The sequence below is a fragment of the Protopterus annectens genome, chromosome 1.part1 (genome assembly GCF_019279795.1).
Source record: "Protopterus annectens isolate FY-2018-M chromosome 1.part1, PAN1.0, whole genome shotgun sequence".
NCBI classification, from domain to species: Eukaryota; Metazoa; Chordata; order Ceratodontiformes; family Protopteridae; genus Protopterus; species Protopterus annectens.
The window spans coordinates 761936672-761964149 of record NC_056726.1 but is presented as its reverse complement, the minus strand read 5'-3'; the positions used below and the strand labels follow the sequence as shown (position 1 = coordinate 761964149).

At 40.7% G+C, this 27478-nt stretch overlaps 1 protein-coding gene across 1 annotated transcript in view; it reads right to left on the bottom strand.

The window, feature by feature from the left end:
- KIF24 (kinesin family member 24) overlaps positions 1-27478 on the bottom strand; it is a 2255161-nt gene that overhangs the window by 147960 nt on the left and 2079723 nt on the right. Inside the window, exon 10 of the mRNA XM_044087249.1 lies at positions 4486-4595. Within this exon, the coding sequence (XP_043943184.1) occupies positions 4486-4595 (110 nt within the window). The remainder of the gene's footprint in view (positions 1-4485; positions 4596-27478) is intronic.

Below are 27478 nucleotides of genomic sequence, written 5' to 3'. Positions count from 1 at the left end.
ATTCCGGTGACTCCCACGCCCTGCGAGAGACCAGGTCCATAAGCTCATCATAGTGCGGAGTCACCCAAGAGGTGGAAGGTTGAGAACCGAAAGCCTTCAGGAGAACTGACTCATCCTCAGTAGGGTTTTTGGAATGTTAATCACCCCTTTGCCTAAGGATCTCAAGTATCTCTGCAAAGGAGATATCCTCAGAGGGGGATCCGGGGGACCCTTCTGACTCATCTAAGTCAGTGTCAGATGTCAAAGACTCCTGTGGGGAGTCCAGGTGCCTCCTCTTGCACACACTCTTTCTGGGAACCTCCTCAGCGGGAACATCCGGGGAAGTCTCAGAAGAGCAGGGAGCACCTAGTGGGGCTACCTGAGGCTCAGGGTCTCTATGTTTGGAGCCGATCGAAACAGAAGTGGACACAGGCGCCTTAGGGGAAGAAGAGACCAATCCTGACATCGAGGAAGTCTTAGGCGACAATACTTGCCTCATGGCTTCAAAGGCATCACGGCTCCGATGGGAAGGAGTCAAAGGACCCGAAGGAACCTCAAGCCCCTCCTGCACCGAGGCCGTGGGCTCCGAGCCCGAGGTAGGAGCCAAGCTTGTCCGAGCTGAAGCCCCGAGAGGAAGAGTCAGCACCAAGTAGGTGCGACTACCCTCCCCGGACACTGACAGGAGAATGCCGGCTCCTAGAGTCCCCGGTCGGTGCCAAGGACATTCGAGCAGATGGAACCAACAACACTGGAACAGGTGTCGGCTCCAAGGGCTCTTCAATTATCAGGTCATCCTCCTCCATCTCCAAAAGCCCAGTATGACTCGGAGGAGGAGCAGTCAATTCTGGGTTAATGGTCTTTGGTTCCGATGCTAGGGTCGGAGCCGACAGCAATTTAGCTAGGCCTGGTGCCCTTAACAGCTTCTGTACCAGTCGGTCCATGTCCAGATCAGAAAGACTAACAGAGGACTTAGACGAGTGCACCGACGGTGCAGATTGGAGAATAGGAGACGATGGCAACTCTGATATCGGCTCCAGAACAGTGGACCAAATCTGAGAAGAAAGGACACTGTGGAGCTGATGACCCAGCATCCTCACTTTTCTTAGATTTTATGTGGCTTTTGAGTCTCCTGTGGATTGGGAAGAATGAGAGGACTTACTGGCCCCATCCTGGTCACTCAACTCCTCGACAAAAGGATGTTTTAGTAAACCCCTGTCCACCAATTTTCTCTTCCTTTCTAATGTAACCCTGGAAGAAAAGGAGTGACATATGCTGCATGACTCTTGCAAGTGAAGAGCTCCTAGACAGTATACACATTGCACATGAGTATCAGTAACGGACATCTTTTGTCACCAGTCTGGGCATTTTTTGAACCCAGACTTTGGATGCTTTTGTTTTTCCTCAGACATGTCCAATAATCAAAACCACTGTCCACAATAACGAAGCCAAAGGCTAGCTAGTAATGATAGGAACACAACCACCAATAAACACTGAAGCAATGGCCCAAAAGAAAAGGGGGCCAAAAATTAGCTAAACAGTATTAAGCACTCAAACTAATACTAAAACTCTAATCTAACTACCAATACACACTACTACTAGAAGTAGGTCAACATGAGGCCACTATGAAAAAACACACCAAATATAGTATTAACAGGGAAGGGGGCTATAAAAACCATCCTAACAAGTGAACTATAAGTATATATATTTCTAATAGAAGGAAAGACAAAAAACTTGTGATTTTTTTGAATAATCTATGAAGATTTAGGCTCAGGCAAGCTGGAACCACCGAGGTCCATGCCGCGGCAAACTAGATCTGGGGTAATTCCAGCAGTGCATTATGAGATAAGGGGCTGGGTCTCGAGCAACTGGTAAACCTTGAGCTTGCTAACGGCCATGTCAGAGCCGAGGGATCGGCTCCGAACCCATCAGTGAAGAATGAACAGTGAGATTGAACAACTTCACATTCAATAATTTCCCAGAAAAATACACAAGCTTTCCTTAGAAAAACAAAATTGCGGGAGATTTTCCTCAGCGGGATGCTTATCTGCCCAGCTTTGAAGGATCACTAGCCAACCGTCAGTTCCATGAAGCCTGCAGAAGGAATGCACTTCAGTGGCAGGACAGCTCTGAAGCTTTTGGCATCCTAACTGCTTTTTTTCACATGGCTATGCTCAAGCTCCTGACAGTTAGATTGTATGGAAAGTGCCCTTATGGTTTGATAACTGGTTGGGCAGTCATATGCTTGGCAGGATACAGCTGTAATAGCTTATGTTACTGCAACACTGTACATCAAGCCTACTGGCCAATAAATTTAGCTCTAACTTTACCCACCTGTCTCCCTTCCATTTGTCCTTCAAGATGTACCTGGAACTAGCTTACTCTAGCTGTCATACAAGACCAAGTCATTATAGAGTGATATCAAAAAGTAAAAATACTGGATTGATGGATCCTGATGATATCCAAGATGCATCTTAAATTGCATTAATCATAATTCAACCACACCCCTAACAATATTGTTCAATCAGGATATGTACCACAGGAATGGAGAACAGCTACAGTCATTCTCCTGCATAATGAAGGACCTTCCAAGGACCCAGGTAATCACAGACCCATAAGTCTGACCACACACATAAATGAAGCCATGGAAAGACTTATCATAGAAGTCATCAGTGAGGACATAGGGAACTTCCAAACACTGGATCCATCTCAGTCTGGATTCGTCAAGGCCAGATCATGCTTACTCAACCTGGTGGATTTTTCTGAAAAGGTCACAGAAGCAATTGATGAAGACAACATGGCATACATGTCACACCTCGACCCAGCCAAAGATTTTGATACAATTCCTCACTCAAGTATAAAAGAGAATCTAAATAGGCTGGAAATAAACCTCTATGTCACCCACTGGATTGTCAACTGGCTCACAGATAGGATGCAGGAAATCAAAATAAGGGAAGTTACCTCCACAAAGAGACCAGTAACCAGAGGAGTCTCCAGGGTTCTGTGCTGGGACCTCTCCTTTTGGCATCTACTTTTCTGAAGTAAAAGCAAATTCCAAACGGCTCTGACTAAGTTTGCAGATGACTACAAGCTAGGAGCAGTCACTGAATTCTCAAATGACTTAGCCATCTTAGGCATCCTGCTGGAAGTTTGCCCCAAATAAATGACTGGCGCCAAAATCATGGACTGAAACTAAATGCACTATTGCATCTTTTGGGAAGCCATCTACTGCAAAATGCTATTGGGCTGATGACACGCCTTTAAGAGTTCATCCAGTTGTTCAGAATTTGGGAACTTATGTGTACAGTGACCTAACTTTTGACCAATAAGTGTTCATTGTCATGAGAAAGTCCTTCTATATTACACAGCTCATAAACAAAGGGATCATGTCTAGATCTAGGGATATCATTGTTCCCCCTTTAATCAACCTTCATTAGGCCGATTATTGAGTATAATGCCCCCTTTGTTATGTATCTGTCCAGACACATGCAACAATTGGAATGTCCACAGAGATACCTTATTAAAAGGATACAAGGACTAAACAACATGTCCTATATGGACCGAGTTAAAGCTCTGTCACTATAGTCAGTGCCCTACAGACTGCTAAGAGGTGACTTGTGTCTGGCATATAATGCATCCTCTGACCAAATACTGTTGGATTTACTGCAGATCAGAAATACTTGGTCTACCTCTTTTGCAACATCAATAGAATGGTTTTGAAGGACAGGTATATTTCATAGAGGATATCACTGCTCTGGAACAGACTCCCCATCCACATTCGACAAGTTCATCCTTGTCCATATTGAAGCGCAACTTGGGTCTGTGAGTGAGAAACTGAAAATTTACCCCAGGACTGTCCCCTACTAATGGGCAGAGGCAGCTCCTTAATTCTTTGTCCCATGCATGGATCTCCTCCCTCATTATCTATGGTATGATCCCACTTATTAACATTAGGGGTAATAAATAACTATCGACCAAGGGATGGGTAAGGCCAATAAAATATTCAAGTTTATCAAACTGTAAATACATAAATACTGACCTTTACTTTTAATTTATGCAAATTATTCCTTTTCTATATCAATTCACATCCATTTTTAATATTTTATTCAAAATTACAAACGTAAACAGTTCTTTCTGAAAATTAAGACATTAAAGATGGATATTTCTGATTAATTGGAAATGCTAGCATTATAATACATTAGATTATTACAATGAAACAAAAGCATTATTTTTGATTAAAAGAAAAATTCTATTTCATAATTTGTATTTTAAAATAAGGAGATGGGATGTGCTGCATGCAAGACACAACAAAAATAACTGATTAACTGTTTGAGTAAGACCTCCACCCTACTGCTACTCTTGACTTTAAATTAAATCACAGTTAATAGAAAAGAAATTAACAAGTTAGAAGTTTCTTATCCAACAAAGCAGAATACACTTTATGAACAGAGGTATGATATTTTAACATATAAAATTATCAAATTAGTTCAGTATAATATAATAATTTACCTGTCTGCATAGCGCAAAGTGTTTAGTGTGTGTTCGGTAGCAAAATTACTAGGTGACACATTGGCTATCATACAGGTTTTAGAATTCCCAATGAATGAATCCTTCAGTACCTGTAAAGAAAAAGCACACAGACGCAAATATAAACATTAGGAAAATAAATGCAGAAAACATTAACGTACAATAAAAATAAACACAGACTAGTGAACAGTCTGAATAACTCCAGCAAACCACAATTCGTTTATTTATGTGAAATACTAAAAAGTTTTTTTCCCCCAGAAGGAATGCCAGGATTCACAGAACTTCATAACTGTAACACTCTCTAAAAATGTTCACAATCAAATAACAGACCCTCCTTCTGGTTACTTAGTTACAAATAGGTGCAGGAACAGCTGCTACATCCTGCTGTTCATCCTGTCTTGCTGAACCCAAGACCAAATATAGCTACCTAATTCTACTTGTCTGCCCAGAATGTTAAACTCATTGACAGTATCACTAATTGTGCAAAATATATGTAACAAGTTAGCTGAATATGAAACATGGGATTACAGCTTCAATCATGTCTAGCCATTTTAGAAACAGGGCTTAAACAGGGAATTAGTAACAACAATCTTAATATACAGGGCCACACAAACTACAAAACAGACAGAACCTCTAAAACAGCAGGAGTTGTCATAATGGTTAATAAATGATATCAGCCATAGAAACTGAAGGGAACGGATTTACAAAAATATCTGTGCTGGAAAAACTTGAAGTATTAATATATTTCAGACCAGATTAGGGAACAGAAACCTATATTTTACATTGCCATATTTAAGAAACTGTCAAGCACAAAACAGATGACTTACATACTCCTGGTTACTAACATTTTGATGAAACCACTGTATAACATTAGGCTATAATCAGTTAATTAAAAATAACACCCAACAAGGCAAATGAAAGGAGTAACAATTATATAAGAATGAATGCTTAAATTCTCACAATTCACAGCAACAGGCATCCTATGTGACTGTCACCACTTATCCACTTCTGCAGTATGGCACCACACTGTTACAAACCTCCCTACAAGTCACAATAACAGTCAGAAGTCTCAAATTCCCTAGAACTGGAACTTAATGAGCAAAAAAATAGGTAAACTAGTTAGTATTAAATGCCCTACCAATATCAAATTATTCTAGACTTACTTTAGCAACAATCAGCAATCTAATACACCTCCATCATCTGAGCACAGGAATAAGTGTCAAAAACTAGATGTTACCATGAATCTTTGCATCCAGCAATCCATGTGAGAAAAGAACAAATAATAAAAAGTGAAAATGACAACAGGTACAGAAAACAGCAAAACTTAGACAGGCTCAGAGGTGACCTGTGCCTGACATATAAGGCCATGTCAAACCCAGATTTGATGAATATGCTTCACCTCAAAAAATCTAGATCCCTCAGAACCACAAGGGCGGGAGACTTAAACCTTGACACGGTTATTAATAGAACGTGCTGGAGGGACAGATTCATCACCCAGAGACTCCCTATGCTGTGGAACAAAATCCCGGTACATGTGAGGCAGAGCACCTCGCTGGCCTTGTTCAAGAGGAATCTTGACCAATGGATGGGAGATCGCAGATATACCCCAGGGATTACTTCAGTGTCACTGCTTGACAGAGGCACAGCAAAATAATAGGCATAGTTTTCTTCAAACTAAAGGGGTGGCGAAAGCCACATAACTATGGGCTAGGCTTATAAATGCCCTTGGGCAGATAGCCTAGTATGAACCTATGAACCTATGAACCTATCTCAAGAACAATACATGCAACTAATCCGGGATGCTAAGAAATCATACTGATTTTATACTATAGTGTAATAATCTAAGTAATGCACCCAGACTGGAGAGACAAAAGCAAACTGTTAGGCAAAAAATAAACAAAGCACTGTTAATCCCTTCCCTAACAAAACGTCAGTGACAGAACAAAAAAAAAATTCCGATATTATTTCTTTAACAATATCTTAACATTGATTAAAAAAAAAAAAAAACTTGCGCAATACAGGTAGCCTCTGCAGCAAAGGGAACATTGTTTCCTGTAAGTTTCCAACTGACATGTTGCATCAGTCAATGATCTGTATTGATAGAGATACTGACACAATCCCAGGGATTCATTAAAATGCTTGTGTTAAAAGGCTGTTCTCCCATGAAGTGACCATTTGCGATTCAGAGACATGTTAGCCATGACAAGGTATTAGCTAATTTGCATGCCTCTGAATTGCATTTAGAACCATGATAAGTAAATCAGCAATGATCTGCACATCGTGGCAATAAACTGCTGCTAATGTAGGTGGCGGCATGCCTCCCAGCCACTCCCCTCCCACACACACAACACAAACATGTGCGCGCGGACACACACACACACACACACACACACACACACACACACACACACACACACACAACAGCCCCGGTACCTTTTCCTAATCTATCTGCCCTCCTGTGTTTCCCCTACTCCTGCAGTAGTTGAAGCACCATTATGGCATGTATCTATTATGCCCTGGTGATCTAGGGTATCCTCTCACCCTTCGATCCCCATAACACTTTAAGGTACTGTGACATGTAAATGGAGGTGTGCATGTCATGGTACCTTAATTAATCCCGTCCATTGTTTTTCTTTGTAAAGGTATTTTTATTGTATTCCTGATACTGGAAAAATATTCGCAAACATATAAATGTATCTATTTTATTTATTTTTGTTTTATTTTTAAAAGAAAAATCAAGTGTAATCACAATTATGTTTACTTTAAGGAGCCTTGCAACTGTTTGAGCACAGTAATGTCATCAGGGGGAAAAATGAAATTTCTGGAACATTGCTGTGATTTGTACATGCTGGTCTTCATTCTTACTGTGGAGGGATTTAATCTGTTTGTACTTTTGGCATAACTCCTTACTGTCGGTCAACAAAGATGGTAAATGCAATTTATTTATTTATTTTTGCATTTTAATTTGCTTACTGGGGTAGAGCACTGATCTCTGTGTAACAACTTTGGTCTTAGACTCGAGGTACAAAAGTGATGACATACACAGAATACCATGTAACACACACATTAAATATAAAAACGATGACTGACATTGTTACATATTATCCTAAGCATGCCTTGATTATTTATAAGAACATATTCAGTATTTACATATATGCATGATATGGGTAGAAAGGAGGTGGTAAGGAAGAGGGAAGAATTATAAAAGAGGCTTATTAAGTTAAGAGTAGTGCTAGAAAATAGTGTTGGTACACAGAGCATTTATTGGTCAATAGTATGAAGAATTATTTAGTGAATATTAGTGAGTAGCAGGGTTATTTTAGTGGCCAGTGGGAAGGCATTTTCATTTATACTGGTTTTGCAAGTATAATTTAACTCCTTTAGAAATAATAGAAAGGGCATTATTTCTCTTAGGTGTGACTCATGTGAAGGTAGTAATCCTCAAATAGTTGGTCGTAGAGTATAGAAGTAGTGCTTGTTGCCTTGGAGTTTGCTTGAGGGAATTTCTAGCAGAGATCTATTGTGATCCTGGCTTCTTAGGTGACAGGCTGGAATCTTTGGGAAGAGTTTAGCAGCCAGAGAAGAAAGGTAGTCGGGATATAGTAGCTTGAACAGTTGGAAGGCAAGTATAAGGCCTGCCTAATGTTGAATAGGAACTTTGATTTGGTTAAATTTGTACAATGATGTCCTTGAATAGGTGAGAGAGTAATGAATCTACATGTATTTTTTTAAATGATTTTCAGGTACTTTTTTGGTCTTTTTTGAGGCACCTGCAATAAGTAGTAGGCCATATTTTAGATGAAGACGTATTCCTTTATTTATTGCTGCACTGGCAAGGAAAGATCTAAAGTTGGATATTCTTGTTGCCTGGGACAGCAGGTGGTTTATATGTCTTCTGGTTTTACCAACCTGTATTAAATGTGAGGGGAAAGTCTAACCTTAAATGAATATATGTATATAGTTTTACTCCTAGCTGTCTCCTCTCAGGGCTTAGCTTGGTGCTGAAACCTGTGTTTTCATGCAGCTCATCTTGAGCTGCCTAATGGTTTTTAAGTGCATGGAAGGTGCCCTGAAGCTTTGGAAGCTTGCTGGCTGTTATATCCTTGAAATGACATAGTGCATATAGTTAAGGCTACTACTGCAGCAGTGATCAATATAATGAACATAAAGTAATTCTCCAGCAACATTCAACACACCTGTAGCAAATTGAGATGATGATGATGATGATGATGGTAAGAATAGATCCAATTTCGTAATATAAACCCAACAAAGCTATTTAATCATTTAATTTGTTATTGTTATTGTTCATTCTTTTGTTGACCTGGTTAGTCTCACAAGGCCAAGGCTAGAGGCCTCTTTTCAGGGGAGACCAATGTGGAATTCAAATTGACTAGGAGAAGTTTGGTCAAGACACCAGGGAACTTCTTACTCTTTTCATTAAGTGCCATAAGATCTTTTACATCCACCTGATCTGCCTCCAACTCAGGCAGAAGGGATCTCAGTTTAATGTTTCATCTGAAAGACAGCACACTCAGGAATGCTTTACCCCATATTGCTGCACTGCAGAGTCAGGAAGACAAAAATGAATCCAATCACCTGGGGTGAGAATAGAACCCATCGCCTTATGATCTTCCAGCACCACAGCAAGCATGCTGACCCTTCATATATTTTCCCAATTATCCCCCTTATTCTGTTAGGGAATGCAAATGCTATCATTGCATTATTCATAAAATCCCATCTGACTCTAAAGAGTGCCTTCTTTGTATCAAGATCCACAAAAATATTGGCAGTTTCTTACACTCTGCTTCCCTCTGTATCATGATTGTTCTATTAATGTTGTTAAATGTTAATCCCCCCCTCCATAAAACCCCATTGATCCATATCTATCACTTTTGGCAACACATTAGTCATTCACTTAGCTAGCAGAGAAATAAACACTTTAGAATCATGCATCAAAATTGAAACTGGTCTATATGATGTGTCTGAAGGCTCTTAATCCTCTTTAGGCAGAACACTGACCATGGCTTTCTTCCAAGATGCTTGTAATGTCTCTCCTTTTTATAATATTGTTAAACAAACCTTATAAATCTTTATCTTTTCTTCTCTAATAAATTCTAAACATCCACAGGAATACTGATTGCTCCCAGAGGGTTCCCTGTTGATTGATTATATATCACAATGTTTATCTCCCATCCCTCCATCTTAGCTATTAATTAATGAGCCATATATTCCTTTAATCTTGACATAGTTAAATCTTCCATAAATATTTCTATTTGTGTAACTTGTTGGTCTATCCATTGCTTCACTTTATTCAATTTTTCACAGAATCTCCAAACTATCTTTAATACCTAGTGTCTGGTTATTTTCCTTGTCATAGGCTCTCTAAGCTTGACAATACTGCTTTCAATGTTTTGTTGCCATGTCATTGTGCTAATGCTTTTGTGCTCTGGAGTTATCAAAAATGCTTAACAGCAACCTTTCTAAACTCATTCATATTATCCAAATACTTTTTTTATTTTCCTTTCAGCACTCAGCAATTGTATCTGTTCTTCTGTAAGATTACTGTTTATCTTCAAAACTTTAACCTTTCATAACCCCTGTAAATAATTCCATTACTTAATTCCCATCTCTGTTTCCCTTATTTCTACCATATTTTATATTCCATTTTCAATTTATCCTACCCCATAGCTATCCCTTATAAAGAAATCTGTTCCCCAATAATTGCTGAATTATTCCCACTACCCATTCCTTATATTCCATCCACTCTTTTTAACAAATAAGTAGGAAAGCGCCAGTGTCTTATTTTTACTTCAAAATCCTGCATTTTTATTTTAGCCTTTACTGATGCATGTATAGGTTCATAGGTAGGTAACTAGGCTATCTGCCTGAGGGCATTTATAAGCCTAGCCAGAGTGTCGGCTTTCGCCACCCCATTGATTAATCAACTGAGCCTCTGTCAAACAGAGCCAATGTAGTGATCCCAGGGGTGTATTTTCTGTTACCCATCCACTCGTCAAGGTTTCTCTTGAAGAGTGTTAGTGAGGGGTTCTGCCTAATGTAGTTAGGAATTTTGTTTCAAAGCATGGAGAGTCTCTGTGACAGGAATCTATCCCTCCAGCATGTTCTATTTATTGTTGTGGCGAGGTTTAGCTCACTACAGCACGAGGCTCGCAGTGACTTGCATTTCTTTAGGTGGAGCATTTCCATCAATTCTGAGTTGAACATGGCTTTGTAAGTCAGGCAGAGATCACCTCTGAGTAAGTGATATGCCACTGAGTACAGTCGGAGTTTTTTCAGTCGGGCTGCAGAGGACATATGTTTGAGGCCAGTAATCCTCTTGGTGAGGTACTTTTGTGGTCTTTCCAGCTGTTGGAAGTGTCTTGTGAGGTACATCTCAAATGGGGCATTGTACTCTATGATGGGTCTGATGAGTGATGAGTAGAAGGGCACTATAACCTCTTTATTTCTAGATGCGAACCCTTTAGTAATTAGATGGGCCACATAGAAGGATTTCCTAACTAATTTGGCAATATGATTGTCAAAGGAGAGATTACTATCTACCTGGGTCCCCAGATCTCTTTTACCTCTTCTGTATTAAGGGGGCTGCCACCTATGTGGTAATTCGTGGGGGTTTTGTTTTTCACAAATGGGATGACTATGCATTTTTTTGGCATTTAGCTTGAGGCCATGACTTTGACACCAGGTGTCTGTTTCAGTAAGGCCCTTTTGGAGGATGTCCGTATCAGCCGGAGAGTCAATTATGGCTCCCAGTTTGCAGTCATTGGCGAACTTGGTTAGCCATAGTCCTTATGCGTTTGCCTGTACTTCTGAGAAGTATATGCTGAACAGTAGGGGTCCCAGGACCGAGCCTTGCAGGACACCACTTGTGACTGGCTTAGAGTCGGACCTGGAGCCCACTATTCTTACCATGTGAGTTCTGTCTGTAAATCAGTTGGCAACCCATCTCGTGACATAGGGTTTTATGTTCAGTCTGGTGAGGTTTTCTGTAATACCCAAGTAGGGAATGGTGTAGAAAGCCATGGCGAGGTCAAGGTAGGCTGTGTAAACCACCTTTCCCTCGTCTATGGCCTTGGTGACTGTCTCGAAGAAGTCAACCAGGTTAAGTAGGCATGATCTGCCCTTAACAAAGCCAAACTGGGTCGGGTCAAGTGTTTGGAGGTTTCCAATGTCTTTGTTAATGAGCTCCACGATGATGTGCTCCATAGCCTTGCAGACCAGGCTAGTCAGGCTTATGGGGCAATAGTTACCAGGGTCAGTTGTGGCCCCTCCTTTATGGAGCGGAATAACTGTTGCTGTGCGCTATTCTATGGGCATGTAGCCTGTGGAGAGGCTGAGGTTGAACAGCGTGTTTAGGTGGGGGGGTTAGTTCGTTCTATAGTTGGTGCAAGATGCAGCCTGGAACACCATCTGACCCCACTGACGCTGTGTTTTTGGCTTTTGAAAGGGCTGTTTTCACCTGTGCGTCTGTGATTTCTGGAATACTACACTTTTCCAGTATTGTTGTGGGCCCTTTTGGGGTGAGAGGGGGGTGAAGTCTGCAATTAATCTATCTGCCAGGATGTTGGCAATATCAGTGGGTTCAGCATATTTTGTGCTATTTTGCACTAGCTCAGAGCATATCTGCGAGTTGCCACTTAGATTCTTGACATAACTAAAGAAGGCTTTGTGATTATCTTTTGAATCCTTGGCTATTTTTCTTTTGAAGTTAGCCTTGGATGATTTTATGAGGGACCTTAGTTTCTTACTGATACTGATCAGGGATGTCTTTCCTTCTTGGGATTTGCTTTTTTCTGAACTAGTTTCCTCCTTCTACTGTACAGCCTGTTTATGGCAGGGGTCCACCAGACTGGTTTCTTTCTCTTAGAGGAGTGAGTCTTGGTTTTGCTAGGGATGGCATGATCCATGCATACTTGTAGGTGCTCATAGAGTGCATTTGTAAAGGTTTCTACATCTTGTGCAGTGTTATCCTTTAACGTGGGGGCTGTGAAACTTACCGCCTCTGTCTTAAGTAAGGTGAAGTTTGCTTTAGAAAAGTTTTTTTACTGTGGTTTCCTTAGTTGGGGGTGATGGTGGGGTGTGGACATCCAGAGTGATTAGTTTATGGTCTGATTTAACCAGTGATGGGTTGACCTCTGGTGTGGAACACCTGTCACCCATGTTGGTGATGACCAGGTCCAATATGTTTTCACCTCTGGTAGGGGCATTTACCAGCTGATCCAGGGCATTTGAGTTGATAAATTCCAGGAAATGTGGGACCTGTGAGTTTGTTCTCGAGTAGTTTTCCCAGTTAATGGTAGGATAATTGAAATCGCCCAATATCAGGATGTTCGGTAGGATCTTCATGTTTTCCAGTGTCTCCAGAAAGATGGAGTGGTGGTCCTGGGTCATGGAGGGTGATCTGTAGCAGGCCACAATTTGCATTGCAGATTTGCCCGATGTTAGTTGCACATGGATGACCTCAGAGGTATCATGCTGCGCCACTAACCTGGAGGTGTAGCTATCCTTGATGAATATGATATGGATACATACCCCCTCCTTTTGTGTTTCGGTCCGTGTTCTGTGGCCGAAAAGTGTGGTATGAGTTGTAGCCTGGTAGTGCTGGGGTGCTCTCTGGAGCCTTGAACCAGGTTTCAGTTACTGCACAGATGTCGAAGTTCTCCATACTGAGGAGTGCTTCGAATGCGTGCATTTTGAGATTTAAACTCATGGTGTTAAGTAGCATAACCCTCAGTTTTTTGTTAATTGTGTTGTTTACAGAGGTGGGTTTGACTTTTGAGCCTTGCCTAAAAAAGGCACTATGGGGGCAGCAAGAGCCTTGGCCAGTATTCGAAAGCCTAGGGGTGACAGGTGCAAGCCATCTCTTGCAAAGCAACGCGGCTTGTTGAGCATGTCATCCCAAGCTGACAGACACTGGATTCCCTTTGAATGACACCAGAAGCTTAGCCAATTGTTGAAATTGACCATTTTTTTCTTTATACTGAGGTATCATTCTTGGTGAGGGCAGGATTCTACTCAGGGTCAGGGTCATACCAGCCTGTGCTACATGATCAGAGAGCTCTTCCATGTTTCTTTTCGTCTAGTCCAGGGAGGTACATCTCAGGTCATTCACACCAACATGAACAATGACAGAGTCATATTTGTACTTGTTCTGGAGTGACCTGAGTGCTTCTGTTATGTAGCGGATTCTGGCTCCCGACAGGTAGCTAACAGTAACCTTCTTCTTGTCCAGCCTAATGAGTGGGACGTCAGTGTGCCTGACTATAGAGTCACCCATTACTAGCTCATAGGTTCATAGGTTGGTACTAGGCTATCAGCCCTAGGGCCTATACAAGCCTAGCCATAACAATTCCCTGGCTATTTCTTCCCACATTATTTACTTTCCTGGACCCCTGTCTAGCAGGGCGACTGACGTGATCCCTGGGGTGAATTTCCTTTCTCCCATCCAATCGTCAAGGTTCCTCTTGAAGAGGTCCAAAGAGGCACTCTGCTTGACATGTATGGGCAATCTATTCCAGAGTCTGGGGAGTCTCTGGGTCAGGAACCTATCCCTCCAGCATGTTTTGTTTATTGTGATGACAAGGTTTAGATCCCTGGAGCGTGTAGCTCTGAGGGATTGGGATTTCTTTAAGTGTAGCATGTCCAACAGCTCTGGGTTTGACATGGCCTTGTATGTTAAGCAGAGATCGCCTCTGAGTAGACAATATGCGACAGAGTATAGCTGGAGTTTTTTAAGGCGGTCAGCGTAGGCCATCTGCTTTAGGCCTGTGATTCTTTTAGTGAGGTATTTCTGAGGCCTTTACAGTTGTTGCAGATGTCTTGAGAGGTACATACCAAATAGGGTGTTGTATTCTATAATGGGTCTAATGAGGGATGAGTACAGTGGGACAATGACCTCCTTTTTTCTGGATGAAAAGCCCTTCATGATGAGGTGTGCCACATAGAAGGATTTCCTGACTGTTGTGGCGATGTGGTTATCGAAGGTGAGACCACTGTCCACCTGTGTCCCTAAGTCTCTTATCACACTTTCTGTGTTTAGTGTACTGCCACCTATATGGTAATTCATGGATACATGTTTTTCCCAAAGGGGATAACAATACATTTCTTGGCATTGAGCTTGAGCCCATGGCTCTGGCACCAAGCATCTGTTTCTGTAAGGCCCTTTTGTAGAGTATCCACATCATTTGGGGATTCAATAATGGCTCCCAGTTTGCAGTCATCTGCAAACTTTGTTAGCCAGAGTCCCTTAGTGTTGACCTGTACTTCAGAGAAGTAGATGCCAAACAAGAGCGGCCCCAGGACTAAACCCTGAGGTACTCCACTTGTCACTTGTCTGGAGCTGGATTTGGAGTCGGCTACTTTTACAGTGTGGGTTCTATCAGTAAGCCATTTAGCAACCCATTCGGTGACATAGGAATTAATGCCCAACTTAGTAAGTTTATCTATGATTCCAGAGTGGGGGATGGTGTCAAAGGCCTTGGCAAGGTCTAGATAGGCTGGGTGGACCACCTTACCCTTGTCCATGGCTCTGGAGACTGATTCAAAGAAGTCAATCAGGTTCAGGAGACAAGATCGGCCCTTCACAAACCCAAACTGGGTGGGGTCCAGTGTTTGAAGGTTACCAATGTCTTTGTTTATAAGTTCCATGATAATACGCTCCATGGCCTTGCAGATAAGGCTTGTCAGACTGATGGGACGGTAGTTTCCGGGATCCAAGGTGGATCCCCCCTTGTGGATTGGGATAACTGTAGCTCTGCGCCACTCAGTGGGCACGAAACCTGAGGTGAGGCTATGATTAAACATGACACTTAGGTGAGGTGCCAGTTCATATTGTAGTTCATGTAGTACACAGCCCGGGATGTCATCTGGTCCCATGGATGCTGTATTCTTGGCTTTAGAGAGTGCGTTTTGTACCTGTGTGGCCGTTATTACTGGAATTTGGCAATCTTCCGGTATTGAGATGGGCCATTTAGGGGTGAGAGGGGGGTGAAGTTGGCACTGAATCGATCTGCCAGGATATTGGTTAGGTATGTTATTTCGCCTTAAGGGCTGTGATTGTGCGGCAAACTGATTTTGTGTTTTATGTGATGTCTGGTTTGTGACGGGAGGTGCAGATTGTTTGGGTGTCTGCTTTGGAGGGCTCTGATGCTTTTGCAGGTTTTTATTTAGAGCCTCAGAGTATGATTTTGTGTATTTATGTGTATTTTTTGCAAGTGCTGGTTTAGTAAGTCTATGTGAGGCTGGAGGTGTGGTGCAAATGTTAATCTTCTCCTCTTGACTGTCTGTTCCAGTCCTGGGTGGAGCCAGCTTAGCCTCCAGTTTGGCTGTATAATTGCATCTCTCACATATGTTAGTGTTTTGTGCTAGGAGGAGAGGGTTGTCTGTGTACATGAGGCAGTTGTAACATTGCCTCAGGATACCCAGATTCACCAGCTAGACTGGAGAGTACACCTGAAATTGCCTTTTGGTCATGTCTGAATAGTAGGGTGAGCTGCTTATTCGCTTGATCGGTGAGGGGTGAATAAAGAAAGAGCCTTGCCCTGCTGGGCAATCAGTGTCAGGGTATATTAGTGCTTGCTATTAGGTCCGAGCAAGTGCTGGACTGTAGGATACTTTTTGAGTGCTTAGGTTGAGAGTTAGGCTAGTTTCAAGGGAAAAACTGAAGAGGAGACTTAGTGGAGCCGGGAATAATTTAACCCTAGCTAACCAGTGCTGCCTGGCATGCAAAACTGCGCAAACGTGGTTTTTATAGCAGGGATATGAAAGTGATAGAAATTAGCCCAAAATGGCCAATAAACTACTAACTTCTGGGCTGGAACCACTCCTCCAGGGACAGATAGGCTGCTCAAAGCTCCGCTCTCTCAGAGGTGAACAGAGAAACATCCTTCTATGGTAAGGTATGGACAACTTAGAAACTTGTAACACAGCCCTGATATCAGCACTAGCCTAAAAACTGGACTATAATAGCTTAGAAAGGTGGGAAACAAGGAATTTTTTCGTTTTTTTTTTTTTTTTTGAAAAGATAAAGCAAAAACAGTAAAAAATACACTTAAAACAGCTTTAAACGACTACAAACGATCCGAAAAGGCTATTGCACTTTAGTGTGTAGCCTACAACAGTTAAATTATTTAAATAAAAAACGACTTTTTAAAAGTGCAGGCAGTCAAATTAGTAAAATATGTGGAAAAAACAAGCTTTTAAATCGCAATAAACGCTGGAAAATCAGTTTAGGTAGAAAACAGTTAAGTACAGCAAGAAAATACAGAAAACTAATACTTAAAGGGAGAGTGTCAAGATTCTCTGCTTGTCTGATTGTTTTGATTAGGGTGGTAGGTCATATGATCTTTTTGTTTACATTCAGACAGCTTTTAGTCCATGAGCTCAGGTTTCAGTATTTGGGGGGAAGAGTAACTAACACTTCAGGAAATGCTAACAGTTTCCTCTGTGTGCTCCTTTTATCTGCAGCCCCATGCTGACAGGAAAGCTTTAGCACTTCAGTTTGAAATGTACTGAAGTAGTTCTTAATATGAACTACTTTTTTAATCTAAGTGGTTCAATCTTTCACTCTGCAGGCAGACACAGCAGTGAACTTTTTTAAATATTTTCTGCAACATAGTTTATTGTTTGTTTGGATTTAGTGACAATGGAAGCAGATGCAGTGGATGTGTTTTATTATACGGTCTGGAGCAGTGCTGTTCATTTGCTAATGTAACTGCTCATTGAGGTGTTTTTTATATACATGTCTCTTTTCATTTTGTTGCAGTGATGGGTCCTACTGTTAAATGGGAAAAGGGCACAACAATTATGGGAGATGTCCATAGGTGAATAGTATAAGAAGCATTACTTCTTATGGCGGGGAATAATCAGAATGTGTCAGGAAAAGGTACAAGAAAGTACAGTGCTTTCAACTGTGATACTCTGTTGTGGGTGTCATGGCAATGAGCAATACAATCTACAACTAATGAATCAAAAACAGCAAAAGGAGCTGGTTCAAATGTAGAAAGAATTAACATTTCCAATACAAAGTAAAGATCCCAGAAAGTGTCCCCTGTTTACTAGTCAGTCTTATATGCAAATTACCTCTTTGTAGAGCAACTTGAGTTGCACTTTCCCAGTAAACAAATGTTAAGAAAACAAAATGTGACAGTATTATATCTTAATTCACCAGCTATGGGATGGGGTAGTATCAGGGTGGTGGGTCTTTGGGTTTTGGAGTGGTGAGTCATTTTACACACACTGCCTATGTCCATAAGGGACAAGGGCAGTACCTCAGGAGTGAATTTACAGTTCCCCATCCATTTATCCAAATTCCTGTTCAAGAGAATGAGGGATGGGCTTGGTTTTACTAACATGAGAAGTCTATTCCATAGACGATGTAGCCTTTGGGATATGAATCTGTCTCTCTAGCAAGTTCTGATAGAGCCACAAATAAGCTTCATGGTCCATGGAACATGCAACCCTTGTACAATTTTCTTGCAAATATGTTACATTTTCATAACGGCTGCAAGGGAGAATGCCTTGTATGTCAGGCATAAGTCATCTCTCAATAAATTATATGAGATGACGTAAAGGGATAGGGCCTTTAGTCAGTCAGCAAAAGGCATGTTTTATGCTTTGTATTTTTTTAAGTGAGAAACTTTGGAGCTGCTTCAGTTTGTGTCAGTGCCTGGTTAGGTGTATGCAGAAGGGAGCAATGTACTCGATTATGAACCTGATGAGTGGTGAGTACAATGGTATTATAACTTACTTTAATCTTGATGCCATACCTTTACTTATAAGTTGAACCACACAGAAAGAATTCCTCACTACCGTAGCTATCTGGTGGTCAAGGTTTAGGTTCCTATCTATCTGGGTTCCTAGGTATCTCACCACTGAGTCTACATTTAAGGGCATGCTGTCAGTGTTATAATTTGCAGGGATATCTGATATGATTTACCAAAGGTTATGAGTATGCATTTTTTTAGCATTTAATCAAAGACCATGGTCTTGGCACCAGTCCTTTGTTATTTTTAGACCTGTTTGTAGGATGTCAACATCGTTTGACGATTCAGTGATTACTCCTTGCTTAAAGTCGTCTTTGGAATTGGTGAGCCAGAGGCCCCCAACATTGGCTTTCATTTTGGAAAAGTATATGCCAAACAGTAACCCTAACCCTAACCCTGTGGAACACCACTAGTAACAAGTTCCTTATTAGAGGTGGATTTGCCTATCAGTACAACATGTGTCCTGTCAGCAAGCCAGCTTGCCATCCATCTGATGATGTAGGGGTTTATGCCTACCTCAGTAAGGTTATTTATAATCCCCAAGTGGGGGATTGTGTTGAAAGCTTTGGCCAGCTCTAGATAAGTGGTGTATACTGTTTTACCCTCATCCATGGCCCTGGTGACTTTCTCAAAGAAGTCCACCAGATTCAGCAGGCAAGACCTCCCTTTAACAAAGCCAAAATGTGTTTGGTCTGGTGTTTGGAGAGTTCCTATGCCATTATTGATTAGGTCCATGATAATTCTTTCCATGGCCTTGCAGGCAAGACTGGTCAAGCTTATGGATCTGTAGTTCCCTGGATCAGTTGATGGGCCCACTTGTGCAGAGGGGTGACTGTTGCAGTCTCCCATTCCTCTGGGACAAAGTCCATCCTGAGGCTGTGGTTAAAGAGGGTTTCAAGCGGCCCTGATTGATTCTGTTTTAAGATATGTAAAAAGCATCCTGAAATGTTGTCAGGACCCATGGAGTCTATGTTTTTGGCTTTAGCAAAAAAAGTAATGACTTGTTCCCCTTGTAATGACTGGTAGGGGGATGGTTGTGGGTATTTCTTTGGGTATGGAAGGAGGTGAGAACTTTGAACTGAACTGGTCGGCCAGCAGGTTTGCTATAGTTTCAGGCTGGGTGTAAGAGTTGCCGTTCATGATTAACTCAGCTTATTGATGAGCATTTCTCCTGAGATTACAGACATAATTAAAAAAGCCTTATGGTTATCTTTTACCTGGGTGGCTATCTGTGCCTCATAGTTTGCTTTGGCAGATTTGAACAGCTCTCCAATTTGTTTGTTTAGACAGGACAGTGTCTTTTTGCACTGTTTTGCGTGCTCTTTCTTCCTGTTTCTGCTAGAGGTCCACAAGAGTGGTTTATTTTTGCCAATAATCATAGGTTTTACTCAGACAATTACTGCCTTCTCTAGGCAGCTATGAATGTAGTTGTACAGTGCTTTTGTGTACAGCTCAGAGCAGGCATCAGTGGCATCAGGATTCAGAATGGCTTGCCAACGTTCTTAACAGATTTCAAGTTTGATGGTGGGTTCTAAGTTAGTTTTAATACTAAAGAAGATCATTTTGTGGTTGGATCTTACCAGGGAGGAGTTAATGTACAGGAGGGAGCTGCATCCCCCCATGTTCATGAGTACTAGATGTAGGATATTGGTACATATATTTGGGGAGCTAACTAGTTGCTCCAGGGTGTTTGCATTGATGAAGTCCAAAAACCTCTGAGCAAGTAAATTATGGGTCATACATGTCTCCTAGTTTTTGGAGGGGTAGTTGAAGTCACCCATAAATATGGTGTTAGCCTGAATGTTAAGAGATTCCAGTAGGTTTAGGGAGGTGTTTTTCCAGACTCATGTTAGGGAATCTGTAGCTAGCAAGGATATGATAGGGGGTCACACCTATGGTTAGTTGGGCATGGAGCAGCTCAAGTGAGTCATTTTGTTGGGCCAGTCTAGCAGTGTACTTCTCCTTTATGAACACTGAGACTCCTTCTCCCTTTGTTTTATCCTCAGCTCAGGGGGATCAAAATGTATAAAAGGCATTGTAGCCTTTGCTAGCCGGGGTGCTTGCTATGGTTCTGAACCATGTTTCTGTGACTGCACATAAGTCTGGATTCTCTAGGGTGAGGAGTGCCTCCAGGGAGTGCAGTTCTTTATTTAAATTCCTAGCATTGAGCAGCAGTACCTTTAGGTCATTGTGAGTGATTTTTGTTATTTTGGAGGGCTTAACAACTTGGCACACCCTAACACCCTAAAAAAAGGTGCTGTGGGGAAAAAGTTTTTGCCAGTACCCAGAAGCCAAGTGGTGACAAGTGCAAACCATCTCTAGCTAAACATTGTGGTTTGTCAATCATGTTTCCCCAGGCTGACAGACATTGGAACCCCTTGTTGTGACACCAGAAACTTAGTCATTTGTTTAAGTCAGTTATTTTTTGCTGGTACTGTAGCATCATCATTGGTGATGGTAGGATGCTACTCAAGGCTAGATTAATACCCACCAAGGACACATATTCAAAGAGATCCATCATGTCTCTCTTCATGTAGTCCAGTGAGGTACGTCTTAGGTCATTTGCATCCACATGGACTTGATCGTGTCATACTGGTACTTGTGGTTAAAAGACCTAAGTGCATGAGTGATCTAGTAGATCCTGGCTCCAGACAGACAGATCACTGTGATCTTTTCCTTATTTAGCCTGGTAAGGGGGACATCAGTATGTCTTACAATGGAATCCCCAATAACTACAATGTTTGGCTGTGTGATGTGTTGCCTTATGGGCACAGAAGCAGGAGTACTATGATTTTCAGAATTATGTGTTGTGTGAGGTACTGTCATTTTTGAGTGTGCATGTCACCGATGACAGATTTTTTTTAAGAGGTCTTGACGGTTTGGGTAGATTACAGTGAGTACCTCTGCATATGTGGGCCTATGTGTTTGTTCCTTACTGTTGGTAGTGAATGCTTTGGGTGTAATACTGACAACCTGGTTTGCATTTTTCATGTGTGCATGTGAGAGCTTTGTCTCCAGTGACATTGTGCAGCTACATCTCTCACATACTGTGTTTGTCTATTCTAAAATTAAATGTTTATCAGTGAATATGAAGTAGTTACTACACTGCCACCAGATTCATAAATCGGTTACATTCCTTTGATCTAAAGTCAAAATATATAAAAGCCGAATTATCTAAAAGTCAGAATATCAGAAATTTGGAATTTGCCCTTTGTTTACTGTTGTGTAATCACAGACTTTGTATGTATAGTTTCCTCAGGGTGTGGTGGTATGGGGGGAGAATTCCCCCTCAATAAATAAGTTTTATTCATCCATGTTATGAGTTTCAAAATAATGAGTCAAAGATTTTATATATAAATGTTTAAACTATATACATATATCCACACACATGAACTTGCACACCTACACAATGTAATCTGACAAATGGGTTATTAAAGCATTAGTCTGACTAAGAGGTCATAGGATCATAGGAAGTTACTAGGCTATTGGCCGTGAGGCACTTATAAGCCTAGCCAAGAGTGTAGCCTATGTTTAGCCAAGTCAGTACCAGATGCCCCAGTCCAGCAGGGACACAGGTGGAATCCCAGGGGTGTATTTTCTCTTTTCCATCCAGTTAGCCAGGTTGTGCTTAAAAAGGGATAATAAGTTACTCTGCCTGACGTAGAGAGGGAGTCTATTCACCAGATGGGGGAGTCTCTGGGACATAAATATGTCCCGCCAACAAGTCCTATTAATGTCAAAGACCAGGTTGAGGTCACGCATGCAGATTACTCGAGTGGAGCCTGACTTGTGGATATGCAGCAGTCCCATCATGGCAGGGTCTGAGACCTCTGATGAGTCTGTATGAGACTGAGTAGAGGGACAGGGCTTTTAGTCTAGCCTGTCAGTGTAGGCTAGATGTTTGAGGCCCTGGATTCTCCTGGTGAGGAACCTCTGTGGTCTCTCCAGCTGATGCATGTGCTTTGTGAGGTACATGCCTAAAGGGGCATTGTACTCAATAATGGGCCTTATAAGGGATGAATACAGTGATATTATGGCCTCCTTGTCCCTGGATGAGTTACCCTTACTTATACGGTGGGCCATTTAGAAAGCTTTCCTTACAATGGAAGCAACATGGTGGTCAAAGGTCAGGTTGCTATCAACCTGGATGCCCAAATCCCTCATGATTGATTGTGTGCTTAGGGTGTTATTAATGTGATCATTTGTCGGGATGTCACTCTCCCCAATGGGGATGATGATGCAGTTCAGATATTTGATTGTCAATGTGCCCTTATATTTACATTCTCCCTTCATCTTTAGCCAGTTTTTGCCATCTTCAACACATTGCCTGTTTCATCAGTCATAATCTCTACAACTAATGAATTGAATGTGAGCCAAGAGAAAAAAGGTAAGTGAGCTAAGTGAGCATTAACTCAACAGCACATGATGTAAAAAAAACACACATAATACAAAACAATGCACATGCATACAAAGGCATATACTTAGCACGCATATTTATATACATATTTGTATGCATATATTTATAGACATACACAAATGCTCAATTTACCTAATCTGTATAAAACATCACACACAAAGACTGGTTGCCAAATTACCGTAAAGCCTAAATCAAACCCCCCCCATGTAAGAAAGAAATAGCCCACATTAGCATAGTGAACAAATAGAACTAAAGAAAAAATGGTTTAATGTGTGAGAAAAAATAACTGCGCACACAAAGTGCAGTAAAACTGGTAACAGGTAAAATATGAAACATGGAGTATAGTAATTTAAAGAATATTGTTGTTGTTGTCTTTCGGCTTTTTCCGGTTAGGGGTCGCCACAGCGGAACTCCGGTCTGCTAATAATTGGCAGTAGATTTTCACGAACGCCGAGGAGCCAGCTCGATGTTCAACCTTCAACAAAGGCACGTCCATTTATGCATGTCTTTCGAACGCCCACCCAACCGCTGGGAGGACATGCAGACTCCACACAGAATGCACTCCCCACACTCCAGCCAAGAATTGAACGGGAGAACATCTTGCTGTGAGGCAACAACTCTACCGCTGCACCACTGTGGAATACTTGAAACTGAAAGTGCATTAAATACATAATTCCAGCTTATTTGCTCCTCCAACAGTTACATGGTGTACAACAGACAACAAAAGTGATACATCACCAGTTAAAGAAGAATCTCCCAAACATAAAAAATGTTTCTCTGTCTTTAAAGTTGTCTCATGAAGACCATCTTATTTCATAAAGGTCATCACTTCTATCAATGACCTCCACGAAATAATCATTATTTGTAACACCTGCCACAACAACACCCAGATTCAGCAGTCTCCTTTTACAAAATCCAGAATCTAGTATATAAGCCCACTGTCACTGGCTAAAAAAACATTCCTAAATAATACCAATTATTATTATTATTATTGTTGTTGTTGTTGTTATTAAAAACATACTATACTAACCTGTCTTTCAAGTGTGATAGTACATTCTCAACTGAGTGTGGAAAGTGACAAACATATATAATCGCCTAAAAAGCATATATAACCACCCAAATCCTTTAAAAAAGAAAGAAAGAAAAATAAAAGAAAAGGACTAAAAAGAAAACCTACACTATTTTCTTGAGTGCATTATCAAGTTAACAAGGTCAAATGAATAAATGCATCGAATGAATGGATATGTTTTAAACAACCCAGCATTTAAGCTTTTCATTCAATGAAATGAAAATTAAGGTCAGAACAGATTGCAGTGTAATTAACACCTCATGAAGCTAAATGTGGTCATTTTCACCTCTGCTGGCACCTATTGTTTAATCCACTCTGTCCAGGATAAAAAATGCTTAACACATTAGCAAGGATGATGGACAGAAGCTTAACAGAATGTATATGCAAGTTGATTAAGTCAATCTCCTTTTGCCACATACTGTGTCAAGGGGCTAGCACATGTAACTATTTTATAAAGTTTACTCAACCTTTTACTTCATGTGATAAAACTTAAGAAATATATATATGATTTAAGTGCCCAGTTTATGGGCTTGAAACAGACTTGAACAAGTATGAAAAATAATTACAGTGAAATCTGAGGAACCACAAATATCCACTGGCCAGGTAGCTGGTACATAGGTAGGTACTAGGGTATCGGCCCAAGGGCCTAGGTAAGCCTAGCCAACAAGGTTCCCTGGCTTATGCCACCCAAGAAAGTTATTTTCCTGTGCTTTTGTCGAGCAGAGCCACAGAAGTGATCCCCGGGGTGTATTTCCTAATTCCCATCCACTCATCAAGATTTTTCTTAAAGAGTGCTAATGAGGAACTTTGCATGAAGTAGATGGGTATGCAAACAGAATCTGACATGGGGAAAGACATTTCTTGGAATGACTATCTAATCCAACTGCAAGAAGGCAAAGCCTGGCACATGTAGATTAGGTTACGCTGATATAAACTTGAATAACAAGATAGTATGAAGCACAGATGCGTGCCCCCTAGTTTATAGTTGCAATCAGTGCTATGCACAGCCTCATTTCTGTTTAGGCATTGTACCAGTGCCTCTGCATATGGACCTGGAACCCCACACACATTGTGGTATGTGATCCCCATACTTTGTATGTTTATAGGTGGAACATCTCAAAAGCTGATATTGCTGTGCCTAATCAGTGTCAGAAGTTCTCAACTGCATGTACAGCACACCTATCTTACCTTTCGTGTAATCCACCATGGGTCTGTAGTTTTTACTTAGGTATTTTACCAGTTAGTACTCCTTTCTTAACTCTGTGAATATCTATATGTAGAGAAGTCTGACTCAAATTTGTGAGTGCTGCATTGGTGCAGGTATAAGAGTTAATGCAGGAAACAGTAGTATTGCTTTATATCAAGGAAAGACTATGCAATTGATATGGCAGTTCTGCAAATGAAGCCAGATACTATCACTACTTCGGAATAATTCTTATGCAATGTACTTACCCATGCAGGACATGCATGGCAAGGTGATTTCAAACCATGTGACCTGTCTTTGCTCCTGTATATACATATGTGCATATGTAACACTGTGGTGCAGCACTATGTTTTGTGGCACATAATTTACCAGTATGCATCTGTGCACACAGTTCTACCACACTGCTCCTCTAGTGAACTGACCATGTAGCCATGCTGCCTTAAGAACTGAGAAAACAAAGCTCTTGCATGGTGTGCCAGTGTGAGATCATTACTTTCCTGTTCAGAGAATTCAAAGAGATGCTGCTTGGCCAGCATGATGGCCCTTTAAAGAACACAGATCAAAAGGTACCACTTGTGTGGAAGGGTGGTACTGGCATTCTTTAAAAAGGATACAAGGATATCAGAGCTTCAAAACTGAATGTAGATATGCATTCACATATGCAGTGAAGCTCAATGTGGGCCAGTACTGTAATAAGGTACTTGATACACTTGTAACAAGCTGCTTGTTACTGTTACAGAAGTAAAGAAGCTCACCTGGCTAGGTTTATTTAGACTATTTTTCTTCAACACTTACAACCACTTTGCTTCCCAGTCTTTTTGTACATTATCACTCCTCCTCATACTGCACTTATTTCTTAAACTCATCTTAATACTACATTGTACTTGTCTGTCTGTAAATTATTACTAAACTCAAAAACACCCCAGTTTGATATTTTCCTTGTAGCCACCATATATAAATAGTTACTGTATGTTATTTATAGGTTCATAGGTAAGTACTAGGCTATCTGCCCGAGGGTATCTATAAGCCTAGCCAGAATGTGTTGGCTTTCGCTGCCCCCTTAGATTTGTTCCCTTTGCCTCTGTCCAGCAGAGCCATTAGTTCCCTGTGCCTCTGTCCACCAGAGCCACTGCAGTTCTCTAGTCAATAATTAGACAATTTCTTAATTTTTTTTCTCTTTTTGTGTTAAAATGTTATGTCCATGTAAGAAGTATTTAAAAATCTTGTAAATAAGCTCATGTATAGAGAAGTTTATACCCTGCAATTATAAACGTACATCATATATAACTTACAAGCGAAGCATTTTTCCCCGGCCTCTGCTGAAAATATGTTTTGGTCAGTCGGACTTTTCATGGTCAACAAAGACAAATAATTGTTTTCATCCTCTATTCTTGGATGACCTTTTTTTTTTTTTTGGGAAAGGGGATTGACAGGGTATAGGCTCATCTGCTTCCCTGAGTGGTTACAACAAGACTAAGTATAGTACTGTTCAGTCAGTTAAATTACCTTACTGATGAGCACTTCCACATCTAAAATAAAAAAATAAGTACAAGTATGTATTCATGTCTTGTTACCCTAATCAGTTCTAATTATTGCAACAGGTGTCCTTTTATTACCAAAGTAATTGCGTAATCTTAGTAATAAGACTTACGGAATTCCAGCACACCTTTCAGAGTGGGCCGAATGGCCAGTTTGTGGAACTTCCAAATAGAAAACGCCAGCATGAAAGTCAGTTCTTCCACCAGTGGGATTCCCACTCCCCACACAATAATAACAAAAAATGCAGCAAATGGTAACAATGATTGTTACATTCTTAATCTATCAGGACATGATTTTACGGATACAGAATTTTCAGTGCTTGAATGTGGACTTAAATTTGTCCCTACTGTTGTAGCGAGGTTACACGATGTTAAACAGGATATTTTTAGATTTGTTAGAAAATTACAATTGAAATGTTTATTTGGGTCCATACGTGACAATGAGTATAACCTATGTTTAACTGACACTAGTCTGGACTCTAGTTTTGGAAATGATAGTTTTTTTTCTTGTGTCTCAGATGAAGTTTATAATATATACAATTTACTAGATACCTGTAATATTAAGGTACAAAGCAAGTATGGTCCTGTTTTTAATGATGTGGATATCAACTATTTCCATAAATTGGTTGATTTCTTTGTTGAATGTGAGTTGAAAGATTTAGAAAAAAAAACGGAATGATATAGGTTTTTAATCTAACACGAAATGAATGGACATCATTGTTAATCATGTCTAAATATGATCATTTGGTTTTCAAACGCTCAGACAAGGGGAACAAATTAATTATTATGCATGTGTCACAATATTTAAAAATGTGTTATGAACATTTAAATGATGACAAAACTTATGGTAAAGTAGATATATCTGAGTATTTTTTAGCAATGGAGGAATATAAACAGTTACTTAATAAAGGTGTGAAAGATTAGGATATCTTACTAGTGATGATTTAAAGAAAAAGTTTAACAAAG